Source organism: Gallus gallus, chromosome 1 (genome assembly GCF_016699485.2).
Source record: "Gallus gallus isolate bGalGal1 chromosome 1, bGalGal1.mat.broiler.GRCg7b, whole genome shotgun sequence".
NCBI lineage: Eukaryota > Metazoa > Chordata > Aves > Galliformes > Phasianidae > Gallus > Gallus gallus.
Window position 1 is genome coordinate 48,135,106 of NC_052532.1, and position 20,221 is coordinate 48,155,326.

Consider the following 20,221-nt stretch of genomic DNA (forward strand, 5'->3'; position numbering starts at 1 on the left):
TCATTTGGCAATGTGGAAGGGGGAAAGTTGTATAAATATCTTTACAGACTCTGTGGGAGATATATTTTTTGAACAATTGGACTACATATATGTATAGTTGAAGACCATCAACTACACCCCAAATTCTTCCCTCAAATCCCATTATTGTGGTCCTACAATGAGATGAAGTTTTTCTGTGTTGGGCAGTAAAGTTCATTATTTTCTATAAGTCATCCTTACCCATCAAAGTCAGTAAAATTAGGACACACTCCTGTATTTTATTGCTAACCACGAAAAATAAACAGCGTTACCATATTAATCAGCAAATGTTTAGCGAGGAGATAAAGGACGGGTGTGATAACGTTCTGAAAATTCTCTTCCTCCCCTCACGTGTTAAGGAGCAGAGAGCAGCACGGGGCTCTCGCGTCCCCAGCAGTTAACAGCCCTGCGAGGAACGGCTCCGCTCACACTGCGATCCCTTCTCTCTGGGGTGGGTTCTGGAGGCGCTCTGCTTTACTCGCAGCGACCACGTACAGGAAAAAGTGTGACAGGTATATAAATCCGTGTTATATGATCGAGAAAATACCTATCGCGTCCCAATCCACACGAAGGAAACTTGCAGAACATTTTTAAAAGAAAAAGAGCCTTCTACGTGTGGCTAAGGATTTCTTTCCCTCGGTCTCTTAAGAAACACATAGGATTTACTGACAAGAAGAAGCCGGGGGGCGAATAGGAACGAGCTGGCACAGATTAATGAATCTGAGAGAGAATTCTTCCCAGAAAAGCATTGACACGCGTTCTTAAAGCACAACGTGAGGCGTCCAAAGCACAACGGAAACCGGGGAGAACGATCAGGGGCGGAGCGGCAGCGCAGTGCGCGACCTCGGATTGGCCGAATTTTGCCGCAGACCCCGGGGCAGCAAACGCGGGGAACGGACTGAGGCCGGGAGCGCCGAACCCCGACACGCGACTCCCGCAGCAGCCCCCCGCGGAGCCCAGGATCCGTCCTAGAATCATCACCCTCACAGGGAGTGGGGAGGAAACGGGAAGGGAAGGAACCGGGAGGGAGCTCAAGCCGAGCTGGCCCTCGCCGGCGACAGGCAAAGCCGAAGGCACGCCCCGGGGGCAGCACCTTGGAGAAACACAACCTCGCCGCCCCGCTGCCGCCCGCCCGCGGGAAGCGCTCGCTGAGGCGCGCGGGTGGAAAAGGGCGGAGACTGCGGCCGAGCCCCGCCTCCCTCCGCCCGCCGCAGTTCTCAACCAGGTCGGCTCCCGCCCCATATAGCGCCACGCGGAGGAGTCCAAGGCGCTGAGTGTGGTCTGCAGCGGGAGCGGCAGTCATGTCTGGCAGAGGCAAGGGCGGGAAGGGGCTCGGCAAGGGCGGCGCCAAGCGCCACCGCAAGGTGCTGCGCGACAACATCCAGGGCATCACCAAGCCGGCCATCCGCCGCCTGGCGCGGCGCGGCGGCGTCAAGCGCATCTCGGGGCTCATCTACGAGGAGACGCGCGGCGTGCTCAAGGTCTTCCTGGAGAACGTCATCCGCGACGCCGTCACCTACACCGAGCACGCCAAGAGGAAGACGGTCACGGCCATGGACGTGGTCTACGCGCTCAAGCGCCAGGGACGCACCCTCTACGGCTTCGGCGGCTAAACGCCCGTTGCGAACCTAACGCTGTTTAAACACCAAGGCTCTTTTCAGAGCCACCCACACATTCACAACGAGAGCTGTTTATTACTGATGTTTTAGCGAAAACGGTGTTATTAAAGTGCCCTCAAAATCACAACTACTTATCAACTATATATTAAGCATATTATGAAGTGGTAAAAAAAAAGTAATCAGGAAGGTACAAGGGACCTTAAAAGCTGCAAATGTATTTTTAAACACAGTTTAAAGATTTAAGATTTTTACCTAATACTTTAAATAATTCTGGAATTAAACATTTCAAGAACATGAATAAACATTTTTGCTAGTTAAAGTCGCACTGATTTAGCGCTATCTATCGAGCATAGTTGTGTAGATACGTTGTGAAAACTGTGACGGCAACAAGCGGAAGTGTCTGTAATTACGTTTCTAATTTTTACTCCAATAGGAATAGAACGATTACAATCCTCTCATTTGCATAACGCCCTTATAAATAGAGGGGCAGGCGCCATTTTCGGTGTTGTTGAGTTGCGGTGAAGAGCTTGGAAAGAAACTTTTAAGGATGCCTGAGCCGGCAAAATCCGCTCCAGCACCCAAGAAAGGCTCGAAGAAGGCGGTCACTAAGACCCAGAAAAAGGGTGACAAGAAAAGAAAGAGAGCGAGGAAAGAAAGCTACTCGATCTACGTGTACAAGGTGCTGAAGCAGGTGCACCCCGACACGGGCATCTCATCCAAAGCCATGAGCATCATGAACTCGTTCGTCAACGACATCTTCGAGCGCATCGCCGGCGAGGCGTCGCGCCTGGCGCACTACAACAAGCGCTCGACCATCACGTCGCGGGAGATCCAGACGGCCGTGCGGCTGCTGCTGCCCGGCGAGCTGGCCAAGCACGCGGTCTCCGAGGGCACCAAGGCGGTCACCAAGTACACCAGCTCAAAATAAGAAGGTTCTAAACTATAACCCAAACGGCTCTTTTCAGAGCCCCCAACTTTTCTTACAAAGGGCTGTAATTGCTTTCTTTTCCCCCCGCATATATAAGAAAAATTGTACTTTACAAAAAGTAGCAAAACCTTGTTTTTTTATTAACGATGCTCAAGTAATAAACAGCTCTCGTTGTGAATGTGTGGGTGGCTCTGAAAAGAGCCTTGGTGTTTAAACAGCGTTAGGTTCGCAACGGGCGTTTAGCCGCCGAAGCCGTAGAGGGTGCGTCCCTGGCGCTTGAGCGCGTAGACCACGTCCATGGCCGTGACCGTCTTCCTCTTGGCGTGCTCGGTGTAGGTGACGGCGTCGCGGATGACGTTCTCCAGGAAGACCTTGAGCACGCCGCGCGTCTCCTCGTAGATGAGCCCCGAGATGCGCTTGACGCCGCCGCGCCGCGCCAGGCGGCGGATGGCCGGCTTGGTGATGCCCTGGATGTTGTCGCGCAGCACCTTGCGGTGGCGCTTGGCGCCGCCCTTGCCGAGCCCCTTCCCGCCCTTGCCTCTGCCAGACATGACTGCCGCTCCCGCCGCAGACCACACTCAGCGCCGTGGACTCCTCCGCGTGGCGCTATATGGGGCGGGAGCCGACCTGGTTGAGAACTGCGGCGGGCGGAGGGAGGCGGGGCTCGGCCGCAGTCTCCGCCCTTTTCCACCCGCGCGCCTCAGCGAGCGCTTCCCGCGGGCGGGCGGCCTCTGCCCGGCGCTGCCCCGGGGCTTTGCATGTCGCCGGCGTGAGTCGGGGTCCCGCGCTTCCCCTCTTGGGGTCACGCTGCTTTCTTCTTCTCTGCTTCCCTGTTTCCTCCCCGCTCCCTGTGAGGGTGACGTCTCCAGGGCACCTCCGCCCGCTGTCGCGTGAACGGCTGTCCCACGTTTCACGGTTCGGCACCGCCGTTCCCATCCCGTTCCCCCCCCTTTGCTGCCCCGGGGTCTGCGGCAAAATTCGGCCAATCCGAGGTCGCGCACTGCGCTGTCGCCCCGCCCCACCGACAGTTCCGTTTTCCGCTCGTCGGGAGCGCTCCCAAAGACGGCTCTCCGGCCGTACTCTTTGTTTGCTCTGTCCGTGGCGGTTTCGCGTTTCCTTTGTCTTCTCCTCGGGCGCTCCGCGCTCGGCATCTCCCTGCTCCTCCGTGCAGGCCGGTAGGCCGCTCCCCTAACACCGTGCGTCTCGTATTCACGCAGAGTTGCGGGAGGGAGCACGGAATGAGGCCCTGAGGGATCCGGAGCCGTCCCTGGGTTTCTCGTTGAGAAATGCAGCGAGTCTGGGGCTCGTAGGGTCAACCTTGACATGCAGTGAGCACCCGTGGGTGGGGCGGGCCGCACGACTCCCGGCAGCCGCCGCACACTTTGTACGGGGTCACACCGGCGGGGGGGGGGGGGGGGTGTCAGAGGGGGTTACTGAAGGTCTGTGCCACTTGCATGCAACCAGAAACGAGCAAAAGAAGCCATGGCACACATTTCCAGAAAACGCCCACATGACACAATGCAAAAGGAACGGTAACCAGATCTTTTTCCGTCAGCTGATGGGAAGGTTTGCTCTTCAGCACCTCTGCTAATGAGCTTGGCACACACATTCATCTTACTGCACGTTGGACGATATGCAAAAGGAGGTGGATTAGTTGAGGAAGATTTGGGAGCCTATGATTTAAAAAGTGCTTGTAAATATTAGTTTACACAGCCAAAAACTATGGCTATGACACTTTATGTTTGGACTCTTAGCACACGGCACATACCAACCATCTCAATCTTTTAAAATGATCAAATTCTTTTTAAGTTTGTATGGATGTCAACATAATTTGATTTCTGAGCTGGATTTACAGCATTTGGGCTACATCTCCTGTCCATCTGTTGGCAGAATATATTCTTTAAATTCAGCAGGTAATGTGACAGAGGTTTTCACCTCTATCATTTCAAGTTCAGGGTATCCAAAGCTGTACAAGCCTTTCTTCTTATGCCTTATTACTCTTACAACAACTCAAATTCCATTTTAACTCAAGATGTTTTTAAATAAATCAGGGGAATCTGTGTGACTGTGCAGAATGGGCTCCATTTGCTCACACAGCACCCAATGTGCCCACGTAGCTGCAGAGCCTGCCCAGTTCTTTGCACCTGAAGCTCCACGTCTGGACCTGTGCCTTAAAGCAGCGCAGTCAGAGTGGTTTAAGACACTGTCTGAATACACAAGGAATCCTAAAGAAACGTCAGGAAACATTTTCTTTCAAAACCAACTCTTCGTAGTTCTTCCACAGTGCAGGCTGAGCGTCCCTCTGAGCCCCTTTCCTCCAGCAGCAGTGGAACACCTCAAAACAGAATAAATGATTGCAAAGATCATCTTTCAAAGCACATTTGAAATACCTTCACATCGGGACCCCTCGGCAGTAGCCACAGATGGGTGTTTTTACTGCAGCCTGAGGGTGGTGTTACGTGGATCAGTGTTCAGGATCTCACCTTCAGATTACATCAACTGCATTTTGTTCATGAGCTCGGACCCAGCCTTAGGAGTAAAATGAGGAAGAAAATACCTGTAGAACTGCTCTGTTTAAAAGAGAAACCTCCAACATTTCAACCCTGCTTTACTGAAGAAGAGGCCCTGTTTCCTTATTAAAACATAAAATGAAAAACTGAATCGTTATTGCATTATAGAATCATAAAGGTTGGAAAAAAGCCCAGAATCATCAGTTGAACCACCCACCTCCCACCAGTATTTCCCCATTAAACTAGCTGTTGCATTGGGCAACACCTCAGCATTTCTGCACAAGAAGTTGTGCCATCAGTTGAACAATAAGATCAGTGCAGCAGTGCTTTATGCACTAACTTAGATCACTATTTTCTTGAGCTCAAATGATAATTTACATATATGATTGTATCTGTTACAGTAGGAACCTGCAAACTGAAGACTTGCCAGATTTATTTTTTAGAGTGCTTTACTCCATGTGCTGGAAATTAAGGTGAAAAATGATTTAAAAAAAAATCTTTTATTTGGTTTTTAAACATTGCCATTCTAAGGCTTGATATGGATAGAGATTGTAGCAAGTTACCCCGAAACAAAAGTCTAACTTAAAATGCTCAGAGGAGAATTTTGTTGTCTTTGTACATCCCATGTTCTTGAGAACTTGAAGGTGCACTGGGACCCCGAGCTGCAGCCAACAGGGACACCATTGGGTAAGGATTTCCTCTTCACTACAGTTTAGTTTGTATGCAAATGAGAGAAAATAATTATTTAAGCTCCTTTTGCTACATCTGTTAGAATTTGCCTGAAAGCTGCTGTTCTTTAATCATTGGAGGTTTGGCAGCACGTGGGTCACTTGGCCAACTTACCCTAGAACTGCCTGGCCTACAGGATGTGGAGGTCTGACATTGCGAGAGTCACAGCATTATGTCCCCTGGTAGCTACGAATGAAGGCAGGGAATGCCAGGAAGCAGGAAAAAAAGCATCCCAGAAGGTGAAGCTCCAGTTGCAGGAGTGAGCAGAGCACTGAGTGAGATCTGTTTGTGCTCAGAATGAGATTGCGGAGATTGTGAGTTCTGCAAGCTGTGCTGGGCTCACCCCACACTCGGAGCAGAAGGGCCCACCCTGGCGGTGCCATCTGATTGCCACAGGCAGGACGTGCTGCACTCACACAGCTGGTGGCAGCATCCTGGGCTTTCTCTGGCACTGCAGTGCTTTGGTGCAGGTATTGCAATCCATCGGAGATGCACAGATATCTGTCCTGAAAACTCAATAGAAAAGAGGTAAGCCTGGGAAAACAACAAAACAACCTTTGCAGTTCTTCAAGAGGAAAAATAAGCACCTGGAGATATTTAGCTGCAGCTAATTAGGATCAATAACTTACTAAAAAATGTATCAACTTTACATTTATCCACTTACAAACAGAACCATGAGGCACAGGTGAGGTCACCTGATGGGACCAGCCTGCTGCACCAGCTAGCTCTTCCATTATGTCCAGCAATCCCCAATCACTCACTTCAGCTACAGAAGGGCCTTACGTAGAGAGCTCCTCTGTTACAGCAGTGGTGTGCAATAGGTGATATTTTCTTCTTTCAAAGCAGCCCTCTTCCTTGGAAGAAGTACTATGCACATGGGAGCTTGGCCTTGTTGCAATCATGGGCAGCTCCAGGGAACATCCCAGCAGGAGGAGTCAGACAGTCAGACAGCCTTCCAAATAACTCACATCAGCAAATCAGAGGTGCTTTAGCACGGTCCTTTTGGATGATACTTGTATCAGCAAATTCATATCAATTAACTGACCTAAAAGGAGAGTAGCTATGCGGTGAGGCCATTTAGAAGACCAGGTTTGAAAATCCTGCTTTAAACAGAAAGCTGCCAGAGCTGCACAGTTTTTCTGAAAGGAAAAATGCTACAGTTGGTGCTCTGCTGGGCGAGTCAGAGTAGGTCAGGGTTCAGATCATATTAAGTCATTCTTCCCACATTTCCCAAACTCCTTCTAAATAAGTTCAGCTGCAGGAAAACTTTACAATATTAAGATCAAGGCCTACACAGCAAGTTTTTGGCATTCATCAATTTATTTCCTTACTTCGTAATTACTTATCTCATAGCTAACACCTATTATCTCACACCATAAAGCCATGCTACATAGTGTAACAGAAACCACTAAAGTTGAGCAGATGAAACATTAAGAAACAAATATTCTACCATTTCTTTACAAGACAAACACCAAGTCAATGTAATTGGGTTTTGCCCAGCAGAAAGGATGAGTAATAAAGAAAATAATCGAAGACACATATAGAAATCAGAAATTTTACTCAAAGCGTTAAAAACAAAGGCACAGACAAAACACTTCACGTGAAGGTAATGCCTTAAAAAAGCAACTCAACTCTTTTCTGAGAAAGTGGGTGGCTCTGAAAAGAGCCTTTGGATTATATTATGTTTTTGAAAGACCTAACCGGCTTTACGAGCTGAGATTATTTGCTTTTAGCCTTGTGACTCTCGGTCTTCTTAGGCAGCAGCACGGCCTGGATGTTGGGCAGCACCCCACCCTGCGCGATGGTCACCTTGCCCAGCAGCTTGTTGAGCTCCTCGTCGTTGCGGATGGCCAGCTGCAGGTGGCGGGGGATGATGCGCGTCTTCTTGTTGTCGCGGGCCGCGTTGCCCGCCAGCTCCAGGATCTCGGCCGTCAGGTACTCCAGCACGGCCGCCATATACACGGGCGCTCCGGCGCCCACCCGCTCCGCGTAGTTACCTTTCCGCAGCAGCCGGTGCACGCGGCCCACGGGGAACTGCAGCCCGGCTCGTGATGAACGCGACTTGGCCTTAGCTCTGACCTTCCCGCCCTGCTTCCCGCGGCCCGACATGGTAAAGCTGCCAACAAGAGCTTGCTGTACAACAGAAGACAGAAACGATATACGAGAAATCATACTGACGCAGGAGCTCGTCCCCTTTTATCCCTTCCCAGGGCGGGAGTAGCGCGCGGTGATTGGCTGGATACAACAATTGTGAAAACAACCAATGAAAGACCGGATCTTATTTCAACCAATCAGAGACAAAGAAACACCCCTTACGGAAAGGACCAATCACATTGCACGAATTGGAGCCTCTGTATTTGCATAACAGCCCTATAAAAAGGGGCGCCGCAGCCATCTTAACTGCAGTTCACTTTCCAGTGGTTGGGAGGGAACGTGTTCGAAATGCCTGAGCCGGCCAAGTCCGCACCCGCCCCCAAGAAGGGCTCCAAGAAGGCGGTGACCAAGACCCAGAAGAAGGGCGACAAGAAGCGCAAGAAGAGCCGCAAGGAGAGCTACTCGATCTACGTGTACAAGGTGCTGAAGCAGGTGCACCCCGACACGGGCATCTCGTCCAAGGCCATGGGCATCATGAACTCGTTCGTCAACGACATCTTCGAGCGCATCGCCGGCGAGGCGTCGCGCCTGGCGCACTACAACAAGCGCTCGACCATCACGTCGCGGGAGATCCAGACGGCCGTGCGGCTGCTGCTGCCCGGCGAGCTGGCCAAGCACGCGGTCTCCGAGGGCACCAAGGCGGTCACCAAGTACACCAGCTCCAAGTAGACTGGTCCTGATCCTCACTTTGAACCCAAAGGCTCTTTTCAGAGCCACCCACTCATTCAATGAAAGAGCTTTTACACAGTATGTTCCCGTGTCCAATTGCTTTGAAAGCTTAAATAAGATGCAAGTATCTCATGTGGAGTATTACTACTTGTTTCCTGGTCAAGCACTAAAAGATCTATTTTCAGATTCAGTGCTTTGCGGTGTCGAACAATTTCAGATGTGTTTAATGTGCTTGTGCAAATGTTATGTGTCTGTGTTATTTCATTACCCAATAAATACAAGTAGTGTCTTTTCGATGTTAGTTGCAGTGCACTAACACAACTTCACTCTTAAAAAATATTACCTTTCAATAGCTCTACTAACACATTCATTAGAGAAAACAAGCAACTGTAATTTCTTTTTTTTTTGTCTAAGTGGTCTTACCGTTTCTCTGAGCTTTAATTTCGGCTGCGAGAAGAGAACGATTATCCCTGCAGAGCTGAAAACAACGATACGAGCGATGGCGCGGTGGGACGGACGCTTTCGGAACGGAGCTGTCAGGACGCGCCGGCTCGGCGGCAGCGCGGGCTTTTCGAATCTTCCCAACCGTCCAATAAGCGGCCGCGGCCTCTCCCATCATCCAATCAGAACGGGCCGCAGGCAGAGCCGGGCGTCCCAGGCAGCCCCGCGCCGCTCTGCGTCCGTCCGGCAGCGGCCCCGGTGAGCTCCGGGAGCGCCGTGCCCGGCGGTAGGAGATGGAGGGAGGTGGCGGCCGCGCTGCCTGCTCCGCCCCGTCGCTGTGCGGCTCTAACAGCAGTTTTGTGAAGCTGGGCAGGAATTAAGGCGTCCCCCGCCGAGCGGAAAGGTCATTGCCAAGGACGCGGAGGAGCCGTGCCGGAGAGTTGGCAGCGACGGTCCCTATGAGGCGTGGCGGTAGCACGCAGACTGTTGGGAACCGCATTGTCTGAGTTAAAGCACCGAGAGAGACCTGCATGCCCCGAAGCGATACCCGCCCCAGCAGTCCCTTTAACACACGCACCTCTGTCCTGCGGTGCTCAGACAAAGGCAGCCCGAATTTATTTATTTATTTTTTTTTCCCCAGAGTGCGCAAACTTTATTTTTTCCAGCCCTATTTTAACCACGTCCGGCAGCTCAGAGCCCCGCGCTTTTTGCAGGCGAGCAAAATACTCCGATCGCGAGCAAATAATGACGAATCGTGAGCTTCGCTGCAGGCATGGAGCTCACTGTCCGAGTGTCTCAGCTCTTTTTCGGACAGTGGTGGGTGGCTCTTAAAAGAGCCGTTGGGTTTAAGTATTTCCACTTCAATACTTCACTTCTTGGCCGCCGCCTTCTTCGCCTTGGCTGCCTTGGGTTTGGCCGCCTTGGGCTTGGCAGCTTTGGGCTTCACCGCCTTTGCCTTGGCCGGGCTTTTGGCAGTCGCCGCCTTTTTGGGCTTGGCAGCCTTGGTAGCCTTCTTGGGGCTCTTGGCCGCCTTCTTGGTGGCGGCAGCCGCCGGCTTCTTGGCTTTCTTTGGGCTCTTCTTCGCCGCCGCCGCCTTCTTGGGCTTTTTGGCGGCGCTGGCAGGCTTCTTGGCCGCCGGCTTCTTGGGCTTGGCCGCGGGCGTTCTCTTCCTGGGAGCCTTCTCCTTCACCTCACCCGGCTTCTTGCTGAGACGGAACGAGCCCGAGGCGCCGGTGCCCTTGGTCTGCACCAGGGTGCCCTTGCTGACGAGGCTCTTGAGCCCCAGCTTGATGCGGCTGTTGTTCTTCTCCACGTCGTAGCCGCCGGCGGCCAGCGCCTTCTTGAGCGCGGCGAGGGAGAGCCCCTTGCGCTCCTTGGAGGCGGACACGGCCTTGGTGATCAGCTCGGTGACGCTGGGGCCCGCGGGCTTGCGGGCTTTGGCGCCGCCCGCCGCCTTCTTCGGCTTCTTGGCGGCGGCCTTGGCGGCGGGGGCCGCGACAGCGGGAGCGGCGGCGGGAGCGGTCTCCGACATCGCGGCAGAGACTTCTTCCTAATCAAAAGAAAGTAATTGGGCTACAGTAACCCCGATGCCTGAATTTATAGCGAAGCGGTGATCTGTGATTGGTGCTTTGCAGAGCCCGCCTAACTGTTAGCCAGGAAGAGCTTTCCGTCCTCCGAGTCTGTGTTTCTTCGGAGTTATAAATTGGTGTTTTTTGGAAAATGCCGGGCTCGAAATCACCCCACTTTCTTCAGGGGGTGAAGGGAAGACCTTGAAGCTTCGTTGTGGGGAGTTTGTCGCCGCGGGCATCCAGGACGAGAGCAAAAAGACGCGTTTAACGTGCCGTCCTGCGTCCGGGAAGACCCTGGGGAAGGCGAACTTTTGTTTTTCCGTCTAAATTAAAATAAAACCTTTCGTCAAAAAATCTCCCCCGTAGCGCAGGTTTGTTCTTTAGGGGCTTTTCTGCGGAACGGGATGGATACCGAGGGGGCAGCTTCAATACTTTTGTCGCAAATTGAGTTCAAAGAGAAGTAAGTAACACAATTTCGTGGCTGAGCTTTGAATACGGATAGAGAATCGCCTCCCTGAACCGTATCTTTAACTATTAAGAATACGGTATTCTCACAAAATGCTGTGCTTTGAGAAAATAAGATACATGCAGAGGAACGTATGTAGTGGGATTCGTCACTGTTCCTCGTGTTTTCTTACCTTCTGAGAGGGAATGGCAGCATTTTGATTTATTTCTTTTGTTTTGCTTTGTTTTTGGAAATCGTTTCAGTATATAAAAACGAAGCTGCTTTTGCCTCGTTAATAAAGTCGAAAGAAGCTGCAAGGTCGATGTTTTGTCCTTCACAGCACAGTATATTGCTGTTCTTAAAACTTGCAACACTCAGAACCGAGGAGTAAGGAGAAAAACGTCCATCAGACACATAGACACAAAGATGTGTCACATTACCCTCAAACATTAATGCAACAATCTGAAGCCTCTCTTCTCCCCAGATAAATATAATAACATGAAAATCCGACCTCTGAGAACGGAACGACTCATACAGCACTTATTTACATATATTTGGATATAGGCTTTTTCCTACCATATGCTCCATAAAACCTGTGATTCTCTTCTTAAGAGGGAAAAGAAAACAGTCAGGCAAATCCTCATAATATAAATGCTCATATATCGACATAATTTTCAGATAATCCTCCCAAGTTAAAATCAGCTTTGATTTTCACTTCATTATTGCCTCACCAAGCGACAAACGAAAACAATTGTGTTTGCTCATCAGTTTAAGTAGTGATAAGGATTGGGTGCAATAATTTTGGAGCTGTTCAGAAATCAGAAGCCTCAACCGGTTTCTAATTAGAAAGCAGACTGAAATTTATTCCTTCACTGAAAAATAACAAATTAATCCCCAAATTATCGTTTTGTCCCATTGCACTTTAGAAATAGCTACCATACAAAACGTCAGGGGGCTGTTATATAGGAGAACGTATCTTCCAGCACTGATGAAGCTGAGATTCGTGAAGATAAATAATTCTCTGCAGAAGGCCTTCTCGTGTAGTTTTATTGGTCCAGCGCTGAAGATGCCATTGAGTTATTCTTAACATTAAGTGGCTTTAGTTTAAATGAAGTATGCCAAAATAGCAAGGACTATTGAGATACATTGGAATATCCAGAGTGTAAACAATGAGCCGTCACTGCTTTATCTTCTCATGTAATTACGTTTTTATTTGCCACGTCTGTATGTATGTCAGTCAATACACTGAAGCAGAGGAAGATAAAAGCAGAGGAAGGGGAGATTCTGGCTGTTCAGTACCCCAATGCTGAAGCCAGGCTGGAAGGCGCCCTGAGTTGGGCTCTGAGATCTGCCACATATTTCAGGTGGTGTCGTTTCCAGATAAGCAGCCAGGGCAAATCCACAGTAAGCACAGAGCTGAGGCTGGGCACCTGCATGAGAGATGGGAATAAAATTCTGAGAGACAAAAGGATAGTTGCTAGAAAAGGAGATGATGCTTGTTTTCCTGATCAGTTAGATGGAGATTTCTGTAAAACAGGATCAGTCTGCAAGTGCTAGAGAGAACAGAGCTAGGAAGGGTCGTCAGGTATGCAGGTCTGCTTGATGTAAGGCACTCTTCTGGGTTAGAAGTACTGGCAGTGGTGGTGAGATCATCTGATCTGATGGATGTTGGGCTTCTCCTCATTTAATTCTCAACAGGTTGATATAAATCCAAATGTTTTTAAACTTATCCTCAATCAGTGTTTTTATCTTTATCCTCAAATGCTGACTGTTCTGAGTCGCACTCCTGAAGTTCCATGTTTTTCCCTGGCAGCCTGAGGCACCTGAATACAGACCTGGCAGTTCGCATCCAACACTGAGTTGTCGACATTCCTCATCCTGCCTGTTCCTCAGGCATCAGACCTGCCCCGGTCTGCACAGGGCACAGCCCTGGCCTCCTTTTTCTGACCACTGAGAAGTTCCATGGTCTTGACTGCTATTTCTGAAAAGCTTTTAAAGAGCAGAGAGTGGGCCTTTAGAGTTATGAGGTGGTATGAATAGAGCTTTGTTCTTACCCTTTCTTATTTTTTCTTCTACTTTTTTTCTTTTTCCTTTTTTTTCTTTTTCTTTCTCTTTTTCTTTCTTTTTCTCTTTTTCTTTCTCATTTTCTTTCTTTCTCTTTTTTCTTTCTCTTTCTCTTTCTCTTTTTCTTTTTCTCTTTCTTTCTCTTTTTCTTTCTCTTTTCCCTTTCTTTTTCTCTTTCCTTCTCTTTTTCTCTTTCTTTTTCTTTTCCTTTTCATTTCTCTTTTTTTTCCTCCTTTCTCCTTTCTCCTTTCTCCTTTCTCCTCTCTCCCTCTTTTCCTTTTCCCTCTTTCCCTTTCCCTTTTCTTTTCCATTTTCTTTTTTCCTTTTCCTGTTGATTTTTCCCTCCCTTGGGTGTGGAATTGAATTTCTGTTGTTAATCAGATAAAACAAATATGTCAGAAACTCTGAACTTTTTTTCGAGTTCGCTTTTCTGGAAATAGCTGTTGAGAGAAAAAACTTGAGTATTTTTCTTACTGAGACATGGGCTTCACAAGGAGGAAGAACAGATTAGACATTAGACTGGTATGGGCAGATTAAACACACAGACTATAGGAAAACAATATGAGTAAGCCAAAGGCCCCACTCATTTAATGACTTTTACTCTTCTTAGCATGTTGAAGATCCAGAGAAATTATTTTTAATGTAAGTATCCTGTTCTCTTGATAAAGGATGTTTTTGCATGCATTCAGGTAACTAGTCTTAACATTAATCATTAACATATATATATATAACAAGATCAAGAAACATTAGTCAAGTTTTTTCTGTGCGGCACTTTTATTGCTAACACTGATTCAACAATTGCAAAGCTTATACAGTAAGGAAGAATTAAGGTGACAAAATGCCATTGGTAATAAAGTCACATGTATTGCTTGACATATATACCTCAATAAAACCAAGAAAAGTATGTCACCAGATGTTTCAGAGTTGAGGCATCACATGTCCTAATAAAGATATCTATTTTGCTTTCTAATCTATCACCTGCAGCAATACAACAGTTAGAAGGCTGAGAAAAACGTTTTTCTATCTGGTAAAAGACAAGAAACATAGTTCTAAAAACATGCAAAATAATTTGACCCATACTGGAACGGCCTATTGATGTTATTGAGACAGATGGAGATACTTCATTTTCTATCTCTAGGAAACTGAATATAAGAAAGTTCTCTGGCAGCTTCATAGCATGAGGGTCTCTACTGCTGCTTTCTTTCTTCAGCACATGTATATTGCCACAACACTGTTTCATCCTTGTGTTCAGGAACGATTTTGGCCTCTGCTACATGCAAATCAGGACAAAAGCCAAACAAATGAAGAAAAAAAAGTTTCTCATTCTTGTCAGTCTAACACAGTGGAGTGATAAATATATCTAGAAGTAAATGTACCTTTGAGGTACGTCATATTACTGTGTTCTTAAGAGTTGAGATACAAACGGAATGCTTTCACCACACTCTTCCCGTCATAGAAGGGTCTGGTAGTTTCCATGGTAGCTTTCCTATTTATTCAGGTTCAGCAAAGCAGGACTGCTGCCAGTGATGTGAACACTTGAAAATGATGACAGTGATTTGTAAGACTGCAGTGATTTTACTATCACAGAACAGTGCTGATTTCCTCCTGTCCTGTCACAGGGCAGTTCTCATCAGTGCTGAGAGAAGGGGAAAAAATCACCTCCATCAGCACTAGTTTGTAATTGTTACTTATCCATGTTAATTTATGAAACCCATACACAGATTAATGATGAATTGTAGTCCTGCCATTTTTTTTACTTCTGGTCATTAATTAAAAGTAGCATCAGGGAAAAAACGTTGTTACCTCTCACACAGTTTTATTTTCAAGGCTTGTCAAGATCAGTTTGAATTGCCCTGTTTTGGCTTTGTGGTCATGTTGTCCATGAGTGTAGGACATGTAATGGCAAGCTGGAGTCTTGGCAAATCTGCTATTTCAAATAAGAATACAACCCAAAACCTCTAAAACCAGAGTACATCAATAGGTTGGTATACCTTTCTTGTACAAGAAAGGCAGCAACATAGAAAAATGAAACAAAACCAAACAAAAAGGTGGGGCGATTGAAGTGCTTAATCAGAATGTAGGGGATTCTTGCATGTGAGTAGATAAAAGAAACACAACAATGCCACTCTTCTCTCTGCTGTGTTTGCTAAGCAGCAAAAATCAGAGCTGCCCCTTTTCATGACTGAAGATGAAAATCTCTTTATCCACCTGGAACAGAAATCCCACATAACCATGTTTTATTTCTCTATACCCATCACTGAGTATTATTACTATGATTATATATGGGAATCTGATTTACGAACATAATTTTGTTTTACTGGGTGTGTAATTGTAGTCATGTTTGCAGCAGCAGCAGCAGAAGAGAATGCACGTAAATAAAGGACACATATGCCTACGTGTGGAAATGAAATGTAACCCTTACCATAACTCTCACTAAGTGCCTGGAAAAAGAGGGAAAAAAAAGGTAATACACAACACAGTTAGATTCCAGAGAGTCAGATTACAAGTACTAATCCATTCAGTGCTTTAAATTGATACTAGATCATCAACATAGAACGTCCACATCTTCTCCCTTCAGTAGCAGTGAGGATGTTTATGTTCTTAGGTGCCATTTCATAACCTATCATACTAAGTGAAAGGAATGCTGAAAACCTACGTGTGGTAATCATCAGTAGATCAGATCTACACCCTGCCTGAAAATCACTCTGTTACTCTTAAAGTGTCTAAATAACATGGGCAAGAACTGAGCTCCAGGGCCACAGGCTCAGCACACCCCAGGAAAGGAACATCTTGTTACCATGTCAGGCAAATTCAAGGAAGGTGTAAAACTTCTTGCTCCAAAATTAACTTCAGAAAGACTCTCAGTAAAGAATGGAGTATTTCGCTTTAGCTAACCGATACACTGCAGAGTTTATCTCCATTTCAATTCTACTTAATGTTGGACATTTTTGTAAGTGTAGGAAAATATTATAACTAGAATTACTAATCAGGGAAACTTTGGCTACCACAAACCAAACACACGCACAATGATAACAAAATTATATTTGAAAGTTGACAGTTGCCATTTATTAAATAAGAATGCTGTGTCAAACAGTATTCGAAAAGAGTCAGTTTTGGGCCCGGTATAAATTTATTATTAATTTGAATAATAATAACAGTGCATATCTAGAAGTGTTACAAGTGCCAACAATTAATCTAGAATAACGGAGGTTAGAAAGTGAAAATTTCCTTGTAAACTGAAGATATTATCTTCAAAACTGTGAAATTCACTTGGAAAGAAATATATAAGCTTTAGGGTAGCAGCTGATGAACACCTGAAATGATCTGCACCTTCAGGTTGTAACTATAACCTGTAATGATAGATACAATTTGATAACAAGTCAAGGGATGAATACGAGAATTAAGGGGGGAACACAGTGATTATACCTGCAACACACATGAAGAGGATCTCCCACTCTAGTCAGGACTAATGTGGTCTCACTGTGTATTTTGCCTGGCTTTTGTACTGAATGTCAGGTAATAAGAAGTGGGGGAGGGGGGGGAAGGAAAGATGCAGGAGAAAGCAACAGCAGTTATCACCAGACTAGGAGCTACTCTCTGATAAAAGGGCACATACAGCTGGAATTGCCTGACTCAAAGAGAAGGCTGAAAAATTAATACTCCTTCAAAAACACTTATACCATTGAAAGGAAGTGAATTATATTTGCTCAATGAACGTTGCTGAAAACATAAGAAAATAGAGGAAGAAAATATTTGCTGCGGTAAAATAAAAGTAAGGGAATAATTAATAAAAAATGAGTGGAGTGATACACTGGGAGATACAGCTTGGGAAGTGGAGTGTGCAATGATCACTGACACTCAACTCTTATCAGATATAAAAAGGGCTGGACTGTTGATAGTGAATGGAGGACAATAAAATTGCTGATAACTGTAATTGTCTCGTAACTATAGATCAGAGAGAATCTGTGTGGGCAGGGGAGGGTGCTTACTGCACTACACTTTGCAGTCAGTAACATTTTTTGAACAATCCCCCACAGCACTCTAATTTGGGATCTCATCTGGGATCTGAGGGAGTAGAGGCAGTTCAGCAGGCCGTCAGGTACTTGAAAATTGGCCACAAGTGAGATGAAAGCACAGCAATTAACAGCTTAGAGATGAACAACTCATAGAAGATTAGAATATCCCAGGGCTTCATGCTATTTTACTGTATTCTGTGATGTTTTAGATGATAAGACTGGTTGTACCCTTCGCATATGTAGAAGACACTAAGTTAGGGAGGGTAGGGAGGGCAAAAGTTAAGACTTCAGTTCAAAGGGACTTCAGTAAACTTGAAGATTTGGCCAAAAGAAGTCTCACACAGTTTGTTATGGAGAAATGCAACTTTCTGTACATAAAACAGAACAACCATTTGCATCAGCATGGGCTAGGAAATGACAGGCCTGAGCTCCCTGCTAAGGTTAGGGTCATCTTTCCCAACTGCTGGGCCTTCAAAGGGATGACTGTTGCTTTGTGCAGAGCCTAAGAATAAATGAAGCCCTGTAAGCAGCTGAGGTTTCAAACGAAACATTTGGCTTTCCAACAAAAATATTACTGAAACAAAGACAAAAGCACAGCAGTAGTGTCTGGGGGCACCGACACAACACACGTCACCATTTCACAGCCTTGGCTTCCTCCAGAAACACACAGCTCAAGACAAAATCAAATATCTTTTAACAGGAATGTGAACAGTAAGTTCATTTCATTGAAAACGATGTCCCAGAAAGGCTGCTTAGAGGAGACGGTATTTCAGCTGCTGTTAAGTACTTATAACTCTATAGGAGCTGGCAGAGTTCAAAAGAAATGCTTCTTGCCCAGTGCATCTCTGCAGGATCCCAGGCGAGGAGAGGGACTTAATAGCCTCTCTGCTGTGTAGCAAATATTATGCTTGTCAGACTTCTGTGATATGTTATCCACACTTGATCCATCAGTGTATCAGGAGACCTGTGCGCTTCAAATACCACTTTGGAAAACAAAGTAATAATTTAAGAGAAGCAGCCAAGTATCAGCTGAGCTGTTGAGCAGCTGGGTTGTCTGCCGCTCACCTGAGTGCAGGACCAGACATGCATGGTGTGCTACAGAGCTCTGACCTCATGGGCCACCCTGCTCCTGGAAAATCTCCTGCAGGGACATTGGAGAAGCCTGGCTCTGGACTCAGCCCTTTGCTGTCTCCCTGGGGGAAGCCTGGAGTCCAGGGAAGACAACATGAGCAAAGCAGTGCACTGGAGCCCATTCTCAGCCGACTGCCCTGTCTTGTCTCTCCTGTTCTAAAACAGCTTAACTTGAGGAACTACGTATTTACTATCTTCCCAACACCCCAACACTAGTCTAGGAGTTCCATCAGCCTTTCCCCATGTCGCTACTCAGCTATACCAGCTATATGGGGAGCCTGTCAGCACCTGCCCTTGCCTCACTAGCTTGGGAAGAACTGCTAGGCTGCCAAGTGGCTTGTGACAGGGGAAAGAGACACCCATGTATTTTAGCCTGTAGCTTGTGTGGGGTGTGTGGGGGGGGGCAATGCCTTTGAAAGCCTCCTCCTGTCAAGGTGGACATCAGACTCACAGCGTTCGGGTGTGGGTGCCAAGGACAACATTCCCTGGGATATGAGTGTGCAGTGGCCCTTCCTGCCATCACTGCTGGAGACCAACACTGCGATGTCATCATTTTCCATGAGGAAATGGCAGCCAGATCCTGCTGGTTTGCAGAGGAACAGGGCAGTAACTCAGACAACTTGCACTTACTCTTTTGCAGGCAGCTGGCATGGCACAAACGAAGTGAGAGGTCTTCTGGAAAATTTTGCCCATGTGGATCATTTTCTGATGTGTAAGAAACCACACTGTGCATAGCAAATGGCTGACCTCAAAGGTCAGCACAGGCTGGGCCATGCCGGAGCACTTTCCTTGCCCTGTTGGATCCTGTGTGGTTTCTAGACATGGCAGCAAGAAAAAGGTTGTTAACAATCTGAAGCAGCCCCATTTCTTGGATTGGAAAGAGGGCGGCTGTAAACACCAGAATCTCAGCTTGGCAGTGTGGCACAGCAGGTGGAGTACGTGGGCACGGGGATACAGAGAATGAGGACTACTGGGGTAGATTTAAACACCTGGATTGTATCTGGTGTATTGTTTGCAGTCATATCTACACGTGACAGGTTGCCAACCACCACATTACCCTGCAGTCAATGTGCAGCACTCTGTAAGCATTTTCTTTTAGATATCCCACACAGAAGAATTTAATATTTAATATTTAATATTTAATATTTAATATTTAATATTTAATATGACATTTACCTAGTTATACCAGATTTTGACTTAAGAGAGTTATGCAGTTATTCACTGTGATCACATCATAATATAATATATCAATTGTGATGTACAGCTGAGTATCATTGCAAACACGTTTCTCATTACTGCTCTCTATATACTCATTGTTACAACAGCAACCTTCCTCAACCACCCAAAAGGAGTAAGTTGTTTGTTACCTTCAGCCCGTTCCTCTCTTCAAAATTTGTTCTGTAAGTTGTCCAGTTTCTATACCTCACACTGGGCTGAACCACATATATGTTGCCACTTCCCACCCTCCATGATGCTGTAGCAGGAAGAAAACATATTTTTTTTGTCATCGTCCAAGGGAACCTGGTGATTCACTGACACTGCTGTCTTATTTTAAACCAGATACTCTCCAGGCTCCCTGGTGTTGACATAAGTTCATCTTTCTTTACCAGGTTCTCACTTCAAGGGAAAAATCTGTTTCATTTCCCCAGATAGCCCAGGTGAGATCTGGTATGTTTTCAGCACAGCAGAGAGCAGGAACATGGAACAATGCAAAGTTAGGGTCTGTACGACCTTTCTCATTCACAAAAAAAAAGCACAATTCCATTTTATTCCCCTTTGTAATCAACAGATAATATTTCAAATAGAGAATGAAGTAGCATTTGTCTGTGAGCGGATAGTGCAAGAAGTACCAATTCACCATTACTGATAAAACACTGCAAACTACTAGTTTGAAAAAGATAGACAGCTTTCCAGAAGATTATTCACATA

At 46.7% G+C, this 20,221-nt stretch overlaps 5 protein-coding genes across 5 annotated transcripts; 2 read left to right on the plus strand and 3 right to left on the minus strand.

Moving 5' to 3' along the window:
* Window positions 1–1,287: 1,287 nt before the first annotated feature.
* On the plus strand, window positions 1,288–1,956 carry HIST1H46 (histone cluster 1, H4-VI, germinal H4 (similar to human histone cluster 1, class H4 genes)). The gene has a single exon (NM_001037845.2). It carries the CDS (start codon window positions 1,320–1,322, stop codon window positions 1,629–1,631), a length of 312 nt encoding a protein of 103 aa, NP_001032934.1. The 5' UTR covers window positions 1,288–1,319; the 3' UTR covers window positions 1,632–1,956.
* A 656-nt stretch (window positions 1,957–2,612) lies between these two features.
* On the minus strand, window positions 2,613–3,151 carry HIST2H4B (histone cluster 2, H4b). Its single transcript, NM_001037843.2, has one exon. It carries the CDS (start codon window positions 3,114–3,116, stop codon window positions 2,805–2,807), a length of 312 nt encoding a protein of 103 aa, NP_001032932.1. The 5' UTR covers window positions 3,117–3,151; the 3' UTR covers window positions 2,613–2,804.
* Window positions 3,152–7,105: 3,954 nt separating this feature from the next.
* On the minus strand, window positions 7,106–7,976 carry H2AFJ (H2A histone family, member J). Its single transcript, NM_001030753.2, has one exon. It carries the CDS (start codon window positions 7,911–7,913, stop codon window positions 7,524–7,526), a length of 390 nt encoding a protein of 129 aa, NP_001025924.1. The 5' UTR covers window positions 7,914–7,976; the 3' UTR covers window positions 7,106–7,523.
* Window positions 7,977–8,206: 230 nt separating this feature from the next.
* On the plus strand, window positions 8,207–9,010 carry HIST1H2B7 (histone cluster 1, H2B-VII (similar to human histone cluster 1, class H2B, member N)). Its single transcript, NM_001079720.2, has one exon. It carries the CDS (start codon window positions 8,247–8,249, stop codon window positions 8,625–8,627), a length of 381 nt encoding a protein of 126 aa, NP_001073188.1. The 5' UTR covers window positions 8,207–8,246; the 3' UTR covers window positions 8,628–9,010.
* A 696-nt stretch (window positions 9,011–9,706) lies between these two features.
* Window positions 9,707–10,617, minus strand: HIST1H110 (histone cluster 1, H1.10 (similar to human histone cluster 1, class H1 genes)). Its single transcript, NM_001277368.2, has one exon. The coding sequence runs from the start codon at window positions 10,597–10,599 to the stop codon at window positions 9,937–9,939; it is 663 nt and encodes a 220-aa protein (NP_001264297.1). The 5' UTR covers window positions 10,600–10,617; the 3' UTR covers window positions 9,707–9,936.
* Between the last annotated feature and the right edge of the window lie 9,604 nt (window positions 10,618–20,221).